This window comes from Pundamilia nyererei, unplaced genomic scaffold, assembly GCF_000239375.1.
Source record: "Pundamilia nyererei isolate P.nyererei 1_Seehausen unplaced genomic scaffold, PunNye1.0 scaffold00051, whole genome shotgun sequence".
In the NCBI taxonomy this organism is placed as follows: domain Eukaryota; kingdom Metazoa; phylum Chordata; class Actinopteri; order Cichliformes; family Cichlidae; genus Pundamilia; species Pundamilia nyererei.
Genome location: NW_005187452.1, coordinates 3,433,968 through 3,445,873, shown reverse-complemented (window position 1 = coordinate 3,445,873; position 11,906 = coordinate 3,433,968). Strand labels below are relative to the sequence as shown.

General features: G+C 37.3%; 2 protein-coding genes across 3 annotated transcripts in view; both read right to left on the bottom strand.

Moving 5' to 3' along the window:
* The window catches only part of wdr93 (WD repeat domain 93), an 11,565-nt gene extending 9,386 nt beyond the window's left edge, over nucleotides 1–2,179 (bottom strand). Inside the window, exons 1-2 of one of the 2 annotated variants that reach the window (XM_005733390.2) lie at nucleotides 2,136–2,179; nucleotides 643–740 (exon numbers count right to left, since the gene is read on the bottom strand). In XM_005733390.2, the coding sequence (XP_005733447.1) occupies nucleotides 643–714 (72 nt within the window). In that variant the 5' untranslated portion in view covers nucleotides 715–740; nucleotides 2,136–2,179. Of the gene's footprint in view, nucleotides 1–642; nucleotides 741–2,135 lie in introns of those variants that run through there. The other variant, XM_005733391.1, reaches the window with a different exon arrangement.
* A 3,732-nt stretch (nucleotides 2,180–5,911) lies between these two features.
* Nucleotides 5,912–11,906, bottom strand: part of LOC102192890 (RNA polymerase II elongation factor ELL) — a 33,507-nt gene continuing 27,512 nt past the window's right edge. The window contains exons 6-12 of the mRNA XM_005733389.1: nucleotides 10,964–11,088; nucleotides 10,419–10,521; nucleotides 9,718–10,204; nucleotides 9,029–9,080; nucleotides 8,514–8,685; nucleotides 8,374–8,418; nucleotides 5,912–7,898 (exon numbers count right to left, since the gene is read on the bottom strand). Of these exons, the coding sequence (XP_005733446.1) occupies nucleotides 7,788–7,898; nucleotides 8,374–8,418; nucleotides 8,514–8,685; nucleotides 9,029–9,080; nucleotides 9,718–10,204; nucleotides 10,419–10,521; nucleotides 10,964–11,088 (1,095 nt within the window). The 3' untranslated portion in view covers nucleotides 5,912–7,787. The remainder of the gene's footprint in view (nucleotides 7,899–8,373; nucleotides 8,419–8,513; nucleotides 8,686–9,028; nucleotides 9,081–9,717; nucleotides 10,205–10,418; nucleotides 10,522–10,963; nucleotides 11,089–11,906) is intronic.

Below are 11,906 nucleotides of genomic sequence, written 5' to 3'. Positions count from 1 at the left end.
GAAAAAATATCGAACCGTGACACCAAAGTATCGAACTGAACCGAACCGTGAATTTTGTGTATTGTTGCACCCCTAGTTTCAATTCATAATTCTTCAAATAACACATTTCTAAATTAGAATGAGTATGAAAACATCTACATTTTGTTTAACGAAACTGTTATTTTTATTTGACAACCTTTGTTTTCTTCATTGTAAAAAAATGGAATAGCTCTGTTTGCTGGTTCAGAGTTGACTGGATATATTTCATACTGGTCTACACAAAAATCAAGTTCTCACTTTGGCCAAGTGCCAACAGATGCCATGATGCTACATGGATATAAAAATGTGAGAAAACATCAGATTATGAGCTTTCAAAATGTCTTATTGACAGTTTTCACAAAGTAAATCATGTTCTATTATTGGTTTGTTAAATACATATTTCTTTGGTTTAGGAATCAAATGCATGGTGTCCAAATGAGTGGACATGTTTGTAACTCCCTGAAAAATGAGTTCATGAACAAAATTTCAATTGCATTTTTGGGTTGTTTTTCTTTTTGTGCTTAAAGAGGAATAAAAATCTAAGGACAAAATCGTGACTGAGGCCCTCATAATTAATGCATGAGATAGTTAAACTTAAAACTTTACATGTCAAGATCTTTGTACCTGGATCATACCAGTAAGTTCCAAAGTAGGTGTCTCATCCCTGGATGTCTTTGCGTTATGGGCTGATTCCATTTCTTTTCTTGTGATGAAGAATAAACCTGGAGAGAGAATCGAGAGCTCTCATGTCGTCTTTGTTTACCTCCACAACAGAAATTTTTTTTTTTTAGAAAGAAATAGATGTCTGTGAAATAAGACAACACAGACTCACTACTTTAACTATATATAGATTTTACTCATCTGCCCCTTTATTAGCTAGAAAAAGCCCTGAAGTTAATTCAGTATAAAGTATTCCAAAAACATGTAGAATATGGTCGTTACTATGCAGGAACTGAAACAGCCTTAAATGTCACAGTGGAAAAAGCTGATACTATTTATATGCCGCTGAAAGTATTTATTGGAAATAAATAAAATAACAAAATGAATCAGATTAGCCCTTTTCTTGATGTCGTTCACTAAATACTTTAGAGCATAGAGTTTACAACTTTACACACAGACTGATTCATACGGCCTAGATGTGGCTGAAAAAGAGTTCAGTGAGGTCACTGGTTAGCAGTGTTGGGCAAGTTACTTTGAAAAGTAATTAATTATAGTTACTAGTTACTTCTTCAAAAAAGTAACTGAGTTAGTAACTGAGTTACAATTTTCTAAAAGTAATTAATTACTTGAAAAGTAACTATTGCGTTACTTTAAAAAACAAAAACAAAAAACGTTTAACCCTCTGGGGTCCAGGTTGTAACTGGCCATTTTTAACTACTTTTGATGTTTTCTCTAAATTTTACCTTTAAAAACTATGTACTTTTCCTTGTTTGGTATCTTCCTTTTCAGCACAACCTCACGTGTCTGAATTTACAGTTATGTTTTCATTTTGACATACTGTATTAACACAATGATCTAAAATCACACAAAAAACACAAAATCAGAGTAGAAAAAGTTATATTTTAACAACCACAAACATGTTTAATGAATCATATTTCATAACTTTAAATGCAAATATAAATGGTCAATTTTAAAATCCTGTGCACAAGTTTTGCAAACAATAAAGTTATTTGCATCTATTTACCTTTTACCTTGATTTTCTAAATAACCATTTCAAACTATTTACAGAACAATCAGCTGTTCATTATTCAATAAGATGCCACATAAAAATAATTTCTGTCCACTATAAAGGAGAACATCACAGCCTAAATCCTGTAGGTCTGACAGCAGCAGGTGTATCACTCCTTTTTCTATCTGGAGACAGCAGTCACCTCATTGTTCTGACACACAACACAAAACTATCCACAACACTACACTCCCATCACTGCTGGTTAGCCTGGAGGCTAACAATGAGCTGAGACCACAGATAAAAAAATCGTCATATAAGGCTGTTTAACTCAGGACAAAAAAGGGGCAGCTTGTAAAACAACTATTAGATCACAAACAAAAGTATTTTAGTGTAAGTGTAATTTTAGACCAGAGTGGAAAAGCACTGAAAATGGATATGTTGGTCTTACCTCAGCTTTGTGAACTCTGAACGGGCTTGATGTTTCACGGTCGCTATGACAACCGACTGGCTCCACCCCGACCGCAGTTTAAAGCTGCTTTGTGTCAGGAGGAGCTACACACCGGCGTGGATGCTACAGAAGAACGGTCACAGTGAGATCTGCAGCCCTGCGATCTAATCTATGTCTGAAGAAAGTGCATGTTCTACTCTTGTGATAAATGACTGATAAAATATTATTCTTATGTGCACTTTCTGTAAAGCAGAAGGTATATTTTTTTTATATTTGGTAGCACTTTTTAATAATTTCACACTATTAAGCATTATTAAAGTATTGGTAAGGTATTATAGAGTACTTAATTTAGCATTTATAGACATTGCCCTGCTTTAGTATGCCATTTATAAATATAGATATTTTATTATGACTATGATTACGATTGTTACTGTGATAGCTCTACATGATGTAACAGTAACGGATGGAGAGACATACCTGTATTTATAAATGACATACTGAGGAGGACTCTCTCTTTCTCATTTATCTTTGAATGTTATTCCATGTGGTTTAAGGGTTTCTGTTTCTCAAAATCATACTTTACTTATAGCATATGCATATTTATCTGTTCCCACTCTCCTGTTAGACGAGTGGACCAATCTTTGCCTACTGCAAGTACCAGCATCTGTATGATGTATAGAAAAATTTTACACACATTAAAGACAGTTCTTTGGACTAAGCAGCAACCTCTGCAGCTAAAAATTCAAACCAATTATAATACCAACGAGTGCAGTTTCTCTGGTGGTCGCTCCCAATTTTATTTATATAACACAAAATCACAGCAGCAGTCATAAACAGTATTTCTTTTGTGCTATCATTTTAATAGAACTCTTCAAGCATGTCAGCCTTGCAACTACTCAACCCGCTGAACCCAGCACACATGAATAAGCAGCCAAAACTTAACTGAACTGGTCTGTGTTTTTCATTGCAAGTTGGAGAATGATACTGGGATGAGGTCAACATAGGGACAAGCTGATGGTCTTCTGTTGTTCTCCTTTTATAACATGGTAGTTAACAGTATATAAAATAGTGTTTTGTGCCTCAAGTGCCGCCTTGCAACTCTGTGAATGTTTTCAGATCTCATCCCTCTGGATACCAGAGTTAGTCTGTATCTTTGCAGTAAGTAGCAGATGTGTGTATTCAGGCACTGCATCTGTACAGTTTATCAATGCAGCTTGCTAACCACAGTTACTAGTGTTAGCTGATGACTTAACCTACATTCTCAAATACGGTAACTTCCAGCTAAACAGGCAAAAATGAAGCAATTATAATAAAATGAATGTGGCTTTCAAAACGCATGCTATGACCATCTTTATTATACAGTTTACAGTTACCCTCCAAGTATACCAAAATGCAAAATTAATAGGACTGTTTCATGCATGTGAAGCATTATAATGATATGGTATTGCACTGTGTTAACTGACAGGATTTTACAGCCAGCTGGCCTTCGCTTTAACAATTAAGGAAACAAAACATTATTATTCAGGATCTAAAAGCTTGAATTTTAAAGATCTTGATTTAGCCCATCCTTTACATTTGACACTTTAAGTTTTAAAGTTTGCAGTTCTTACACTTTTGACAAAGGAAAACTCTCTTGCTGCAGGATAATCATCTGCAAATGGATTTTTATCACAAACTGACAACATTGTTGTTAGCCCTTTATAAAACAGAAAAATATAAAATGTCTTATACAATAATTTCTTGGCTTCTACTTATACCTGTGTATGAGGGTGCCTGCGTGCATAAAGAAAACATGATTGCTGTGTGCACAAAAAAATAAGAGCGATCTACAAAGAAAAATGTCTGTGGTTATAGATCTCTTTGATGGTTTTATTTGTTTGAAATTTGCACAATAGAAGAAGAGAAAGTACACAACTGTAAAATGCAGTTCATAATGCATACGCTCCTCTCCGGGTCTTCATTGTTGGTGATACTTTTATCCTGCTCAATCGCCCAAATATAATCATACCCTCTTAATCACAACAATCCAAAAATAATTATGGTTTTCCATCAATAATCTGACACATCTATTCCTTTCTTTCTATAAATCTTTTCATAATTACCACTTGTTCGTCAATTGTTACTTTTAAGATTGGGCTTTTTGTGCTTGAAATATGGCCGAAATCACTAAAAGGCAAATTTTCAAATCAAACTACTCTGTGTGCTCAGAAAGTAAAACAGGGTGTCAACAGGAATATCGGCAGCATTAGAAATATATAAGTGTTATTCTTAATGGCGAATGCCTGCACATTTACCTCAGTGATGAATAAAGCAAAAATGTACCAGAAGGATTACAAATGCAACAAATGAGTAAGCAATGTCATCACAGGAAACAGAGAACGTTAAATTACATTAAGAATACAGAAAGCCACTGTTGGCAATCATTTAAACAGTTTTAAACAGCAAACAGTAGTAATAAGGCAGATAACAGATGAGTGTGTGTATGGATAATGAGCATCTTGATATTGGCAGTTTGAAGACTATACAAGTGTCCTTAAGGCTTCTATGTCAATGACTGTGTAATGACATTCAATACAAAAGCTGCAGCCACAATGGACAAATACACTCTGAATAGGCACTGATTAAAAGCTGAGAATCAGCTCTCCAAGCTTAAAATACCTAAATACTACAACATATAGTAAGTTAGCAAATGCACACATTTTACCAATATAGTGGCAGCTTCTTGAAACCAGTCACTGTACACTATAAAACATCCTCAGTTCACTACTTTTATTTTCTAATAAGCCAAAAAAAGCAACACAATATGAACATCAACCCTCATAAAGGTGAACTTTTCTCATAAGTAAAATGACTGTGGGGTTAATTATCCAATTTACACAGGAATACTTCTTTAATGATGGCATTTATGTTCATTGTACCTACGCGGACACTTCATTAGGTATATCTGGCTAGCATGGGCTGGACCCCTGTTTGCCTTCGGAACAGCACATATTCAACAAGGTGCTGAAAACATTCCTCAGAGATTTTGGTCCATATTGACATGATAGCTTCACACAGCTGCTGCAGATTTGTCACCTGCACATCCACGATGTGGATTTCTTCATCCATGTATCTCAAAGGTGCTCTATTCAATTGTAATGTAGTGGCTGTGGAGCTCATTTGAGTATAGTGAACTCATTGTCGTGTTGAAAAACTATTTTGAGATGATTTGAACGTCGTGACAGGTCACCTTGGTCGTTTATCATTATTTAAATTATGCTCGTGTGGTAAGGGGCCAAAGTGTGCCGAGAAAATGCCAAATTCTGTCCCCACCATCTGAGTGTAACAGCTGAAATGAACACTCCTCAGACTGAGTAACATTTTTTCAGTCTTTTTTCCCCAATTTTGGTGAGTGTGCCGAAACTGTAGCCTGTTCTTAGTTGACAGGAGTTCCAACCAGTGTGGCATTCTGCTGTAATGTTCAAACTGCATACCTCAGTTTTAAGAAGTGGTTACTGTTGCCTTCCTGTCAGCCTGAATCAGTCTGGTTATTCTCCTGTGACATCAACAAAGCATTTTCGCCCAGAGAACAGCAGCTCACTGGATATTGTCTCTTTTTTTGGACCATTGTCTGTAAACCATGGAGTTGGTGGTGTGGGAAAAATCCCAGCAGGTCAGCAGTTTCTGAAATGCACAGACCAGCTGGGATTCTAGCACAAACAACCGCGCCAACTTCAAAGGCACTTAATCACCTTTCTTCCCCATTCTGATGCTTGGTTTGAACTTCAGCAGGTCGTCTTGCCTACATGCCTAAATGCATTGAGTTGCTGCCATGTGATTGGCTGATTTGGTCTTTAAAAATGAGTTGAACAAGTGTGCCTACTAAAATGAATGCAAACTGTTCTGTTCATTTAACTGTTTTCATCTAACTGAGCTGCTTTTATTGCATCAAGGCTTCTGCTGCAGTAAACCTTGTTGCTTTGTCTCTATGAGCCATGGCTCACTACGAAACACCACGATGTAGTACTTAGAAGTGGAAAATTACAATAAATCAAACCCCATGATGTTGGAAACCTTGCACAGATTTCCAGGATCATAACTGACCCCACAACTTTCCAGTATCGTTGCCACATCAATGTGCCAATTCATGAAAAAAATAAAGTAGTTTTTGCCATTGTGATATAAAAAATGTTCACAGCAGCACTGAAGTTTAAAGTAACAGGTTTGCTATGTGCCTCATTCTTTTTTAATCTATTTTTATAGTGTACAAGTGAATGGTTTCAAACATAGCTGGAGAGTTAGGTGACGTGTCTATTCACTGCTATTGAGGCCTTCTGTAGCTATATTAATCTTTTAATATTTAGAGTCCTTTGGGGCTGCAGAGACAAAACACACAGTAAGTTATGATACTTTCATCTACAACCTCTCCCCCTCTTGATGGATACAAACACTTAGATCTACCAAGACCGGCTACCACGATCTGTGGAGACCAGCGACACAGGAATGAGGAAAATCATTTCAAAATAAATACATCAGTAGTTCTATGTAAAAAGAGACAAAGACACTTCTTTCCAGTAGGTTTAAATACTTTAAACTAGACTTGCTGCTTGCTTATTAATGACGTCTGAGCATTTTGGTCAGTTTAGCAAAAGAAAGGGAGTGTACTTAATAAATACTTAATAAATACGGCACATATTGACTTATTGCAGTAAGTTTCATGTGAACCTGAAGCTCTTAACATGTTCAACCTGGTAATTGAGAACAAATTTTTGCTAATTGGATTCAGCAGCTTTCAAAATGAGCCCGAATCAATTTAGTGTGTGAGATGTGAAGATCGCATACTTCATAAAAAGTAAGAAACCAGCTGACTCCAGCTAAACAGCAGGAACCTCTTACAGGCTGCATCGCAAAATGTCATTATCTTACATGACTTTTTGTTTTGCCACAGGGTGACAATTATTCCACTTATTTCCAGTACAGAACAAACGTAATGCAGAACTCTAAAACATCCCTTCCTCCAAGATAAATGCCTGAAGCACTGCAGGTGGAAAAAGAGGGGAAAAAAAAAAAATCTTACCCACTTTGCATAATAAGACATGAAGGATAAATGAAGGATAAATCTGATAAATCTTTTTCTTTGCAGTGCACAGCTTCTGTCATTAATCGCAAATTAGGGTGCTTTGATAAGAACCTGAACTGTAGTGTCTCTTTTATGCTGCTTATTTAAATCTTTAAATGTTAAAAAAAAAGAGAGAGTGAAAAACCGCCTGAGGCAATGTTTGACTGAGCAAGTCTCAAAAACAAAGGGAATAAGTTAAAGTCACTTCTACCTTTGATATATTTCAATTCAAATGTCTGACACCGAGTCTGGCTGACAGAAGGTTTTAGGAAATGTATCTGTCTTGGCAAAGTGAGGTTCACAGTCCTCATTAGTGCCAAGACTCTCTCTTTGCCTCTCCCTCTGACTTCTTAAATCCATGAGATATCTTTTAAGAAGTCATAACTACACAACTAAAAGACCACAATAGAAATCTGCTATAGATTTAATATCATCAATGCTCACGGCATCATTTGTGGTCTGCAATAGTGTCTGCCTTTTTCATATAAAACCTTTTCACCATATAAAAACTCTTTGTTTGACACTCTGTTTGTGTATGCATATATGAAAATCTGCTATGAGGAAGCTTTAGAGACGTCATAGTCCATGATGAGCTGCTTGATATATGAAAGTTTTTCGTGGAGATACTCGCAGCGTTTCTTTTCTTCCCGGTAACTGGGGAACTTCTGTGGAGACAAAAAAAAAAGAAAAAAAAAGTGTATTATTAAAAGAGTTTTACATGGTTTTCCTCTATGTTCACGCCTACATAACTTACATAGTAGACAGGTGGAAATCCTAAATAGAGCAACTGCAAAAAACCTTCTTAAACTAGTGCCAGCCTACACCATACAATCCACATTCTCTCAAATAATTAAAAAATAAACAATTAACAATAAATAAAACAATTTGTTTTTTAACCACTAACATATTGAGGATCAATCTTAAAGATTGTCTTTGTTTAGTTTAGGTTAACTACTCGCTGTTTAATAAAAGCAGCTTTCACAGAATTTAATTGCTTAAAAAAATCAAGCTATTTAAGCATTGAAATGTACATTTAAGACTATAAGAGCACAAAAAAAAGAGGAGCAATAGATGATAAATCTGAAATAAATCTCAAATATGTGAACTACAAGAAAAACGACTTCAATGTGTCTGACTTACCTTGCGATACTTGTTGTACTTTTCTAGTATTTGGTCTTCCATTGTCTAAATGGTACAAAACACAAAGTTGTTAATATTAGTTTCCACATAGAGACTAACAGTCCAAACTGAGCACTTGTATATCTGCATATATCATGTACCTTATATTCTTGAGTACCAGGGGACAGGCTCTTGATTTTAGAGCCCAGCTGAATGAACATGTGAGTTATGGTGGCAATCCGGGAATGGAGGTCTTTGTACTCATCATACTCGGCGCAGAAATCCTCCTGGTACTGCTCACGTTGCTCTAAACTTGTTATGGGGCTGTATTTTCTATAAGTAGACACAGAAACATAGTGTGTGATAATGTAAAGACCACCACAGAAGATAGAAATAATCTTATGCAACATTGAGCCTTCAAGAGACTCTCTTCCATATGAATTCTTTCCTAGAGATACAATCACAATATTTTTTGTGCAAATTTCTAAACTGCCCATTTCCCTAATTTCGTTTACTTCTTGTGTAGTACCTCTTTCTGCCACGAGATGGTAGCACAAGCCTACAATGTCATCCTACACAGTTTCTTCTTGAATCCTTGTCATCTACTTCATTTAAACAAAAGCAAACGATTCTAGCAGGTCATCAAAAAATTACTTGAAAACATGTTCAGACTTACAGCACATAATCTGGCTTCTCCTCAGAAACCACAGTATTTGTTATGTCAGGATCTGGAGCAAGAACGTAAGAAAAAGAAAATATCATTAGCTGCAGTCGAATCAGTACAGTCATCCATGTGGATCTTTGCCATTGTCTGAATATTAAGCAATGTGTTTTTTGTTTTGCTAAAAGCCACAGTGTGTCTGTGTGTGTGTGTGTTCATCTCTGCCTCTGTTCAGACTAGCTAAGAGCCTGTGGGTGTCAGGAGACCTCTAGGCTTAGAGACCCAAGCTGTTGTTGAGTCAGTCAGCCACATAACACACTGAGGACTCAAGAGGGGGAGCTTCAGGAAGCACATACAGTCATGAGATAATACTGTGCTGATACAGCACTGGGTTGCAAGGGGGGACTTCACATGCACTCATCTGCCCATTTATTAGGTACATCTGTTTAACTTTTTGCTAATACGATTATCCAGTTGGATTTAAATGGACGAAACAGCGCCAGTGCCAAAATAAACTGGAAGTAGTTTAATTTAACACGAGAGGCAGCAATGAAGAAGGGGCATTTAAATCCAGCTGACAGGAATTTGGGGGAATGTTGGATGAAAAAGCAAAACTACAATCACTGACTTAATGATCTGGAAAACATTACAAGATGTTTTTTAGCTTTGTTTTTTTTAATACACAGGGGGAAAAAAGGCCTTACTGTCAAGTTTGTCTGGATTCTTCTCGAGCTCATTATTCGTCTTTAACCAGTCAGTCCTATGGTCGTCTTTAAATTTCTCGCGCTCCTTGTCCTTGTGCTTTTTCGATTTCTTCTTTCTGTGCTGGCTGTTGGCGAGCTGTGGCTGAGCGCAGTTGGAGTCACGCTGGGTTGGCTGGAGGCTGCTTACTTTGGGTTCTTGCTCCCTGGTCTCTGAAACAGGCGTGTCAGAAGTGCTAGATAGTTTGTGCATTAGAGGAAAGGAATTATGGCTCCCTGGTAAACCATTTTGGTTATCAGTATGGTTATCTGTCCTTTGAAACTCAGTCTTTGTGTGGAAACTTGGGTTAAGGGAAGGAGTTGCATCATTGTGTCCTCCTTTATTGTTTAAGAGTCCGTTTACAGCTGGCTGCCGTTGTAACCTCTGGTCTGTGAGTTTTTGTCTCTTAGCTGCTAGTCTTTCCTGTGAGTCAAAAGGCACAGGGCGTTTCTAGGGAAACAGACAGGGAAAAACAAGAAATACATCTCTGAAACATTTTCATACAAACTTCATGAATAAACTTTAATTCCAGCAGACAAAGGTAAAGACTAGAGGGCAAAGGGCACACATTTACACGGACGTAAAGAAGCAACATCCGTTCAAAACCACATCAACCACTTTCACACATACTGAAAGGTAAATGGAGAACAATACAGCCATTTACCACTGCAAGATTTTTTGCTATGCTTTGATCCTCTGACGTCCTCAGTACTGATGGGTTTGGTTGAGGATTTCGCGACTGGTTGCCAATATGTGGCTGCAACTTCCTATCAAACAGAAAGAGAGAACAAAGCAATCAGACACAACCAAAGCACCTTTGGGAATTTCATAAACACCTAGTCTTGCTGGTTTACAGAAGCCCGAATATGGCCGAGCTTAAAGGTGGAAAAGATTCTCTGTATAGCAAGGACACACAAGGTCTGCCTCTGAGGGCTGACTATACAGAAACATGTGGGAGTGAAAGAAGATGTGCAGGAGACCTTACTTTTCTAATGCGGCGAATAACAAGTGCAAAATGAAGTTTCAATGATTCAGTCATCATCTTGTTATTTATGAGCTAACACCAGTACCACCGGGGAATTAATACATAAGATATATCAGGCATAAAAGTGAAAGGGCACGTTTACGCACAGCACGTTACACAAAAACAAGCTGTTTAATGAGAGCGCATAACTTGCATCCATCTGGGACCCCCTGCCTCTAGCCCACCTGGCCAGCAGCCGGCTGACAAGCTGCTTCTCCTCCTCGTTGTAGCCTGGCCAGTCTCTCTGCACATGCCTGTAGAAGTCATCTCTCAGTGAGTAGCTGCTGTCTTTGGGGTTCAATTTGGCCACCTAAAGAAATATCACACAACACACAATGTTAATTCAAATTCCTATTAAAGTTAGAAAAAATGTTATTTATTAGTTACTCCATGCCAAATGGTGAATTTTAATGTGACATTCACCGTTTTTTTAGCTCCGTTTTTAGTCTCCACCGGCCCCAGAGGAAAGCATCTGCTTCGATAGCAGTTAAATATTGCCATATGTTCAACAGTTAGTCATCAAATTTGTTTGCCAGAAAGTGGTTAGAAAGTAGGGAATAAGAGGTTATTTTTTCCTGGATGACGCACACATTTCTACTTCTTAATTAAGACAGAATTTAAGTCATTGTATTTTGGCTAAAAATCTCAGTCATACAGACTCTGGCTGTTACTGTTAGGAAGGTTGGAGCTCTTTCTGACCAGGCATATGCCTCATTTAATGTCCTCATGTAACAAATCTCTCAGACACACTTCTTTCATCTGATCAGTCATGTAAAAGTGAGGAACATCCTTTCTCAGGAAAAGTAGCCAACACCTTTATTTCTTTTAAGCCTTTTGCAGAGAATACAAAGCTGCTGCCTTCAATCTGTTGTGGCGACAGGATTCTGCCATTCAAACACACACCCACTGGAGTGACAGAAAGCACCATGCAGATGATTGGAATAAAAGATGAGGGTTTTTTCTTGGTCACAAGAGTAGCCAAGTCATAAGTGCCTTAACCTTGGATTCATGATAGCTGTGGTTGCAAAAACACTTTTAGTCATACAGAATCTCAGTGCTATGGAAGCCCGTTTCCGCCACTAAAAAAAAAAAAAAAAGCTAGTATCCATAACTCGAAATTTCGAGTTA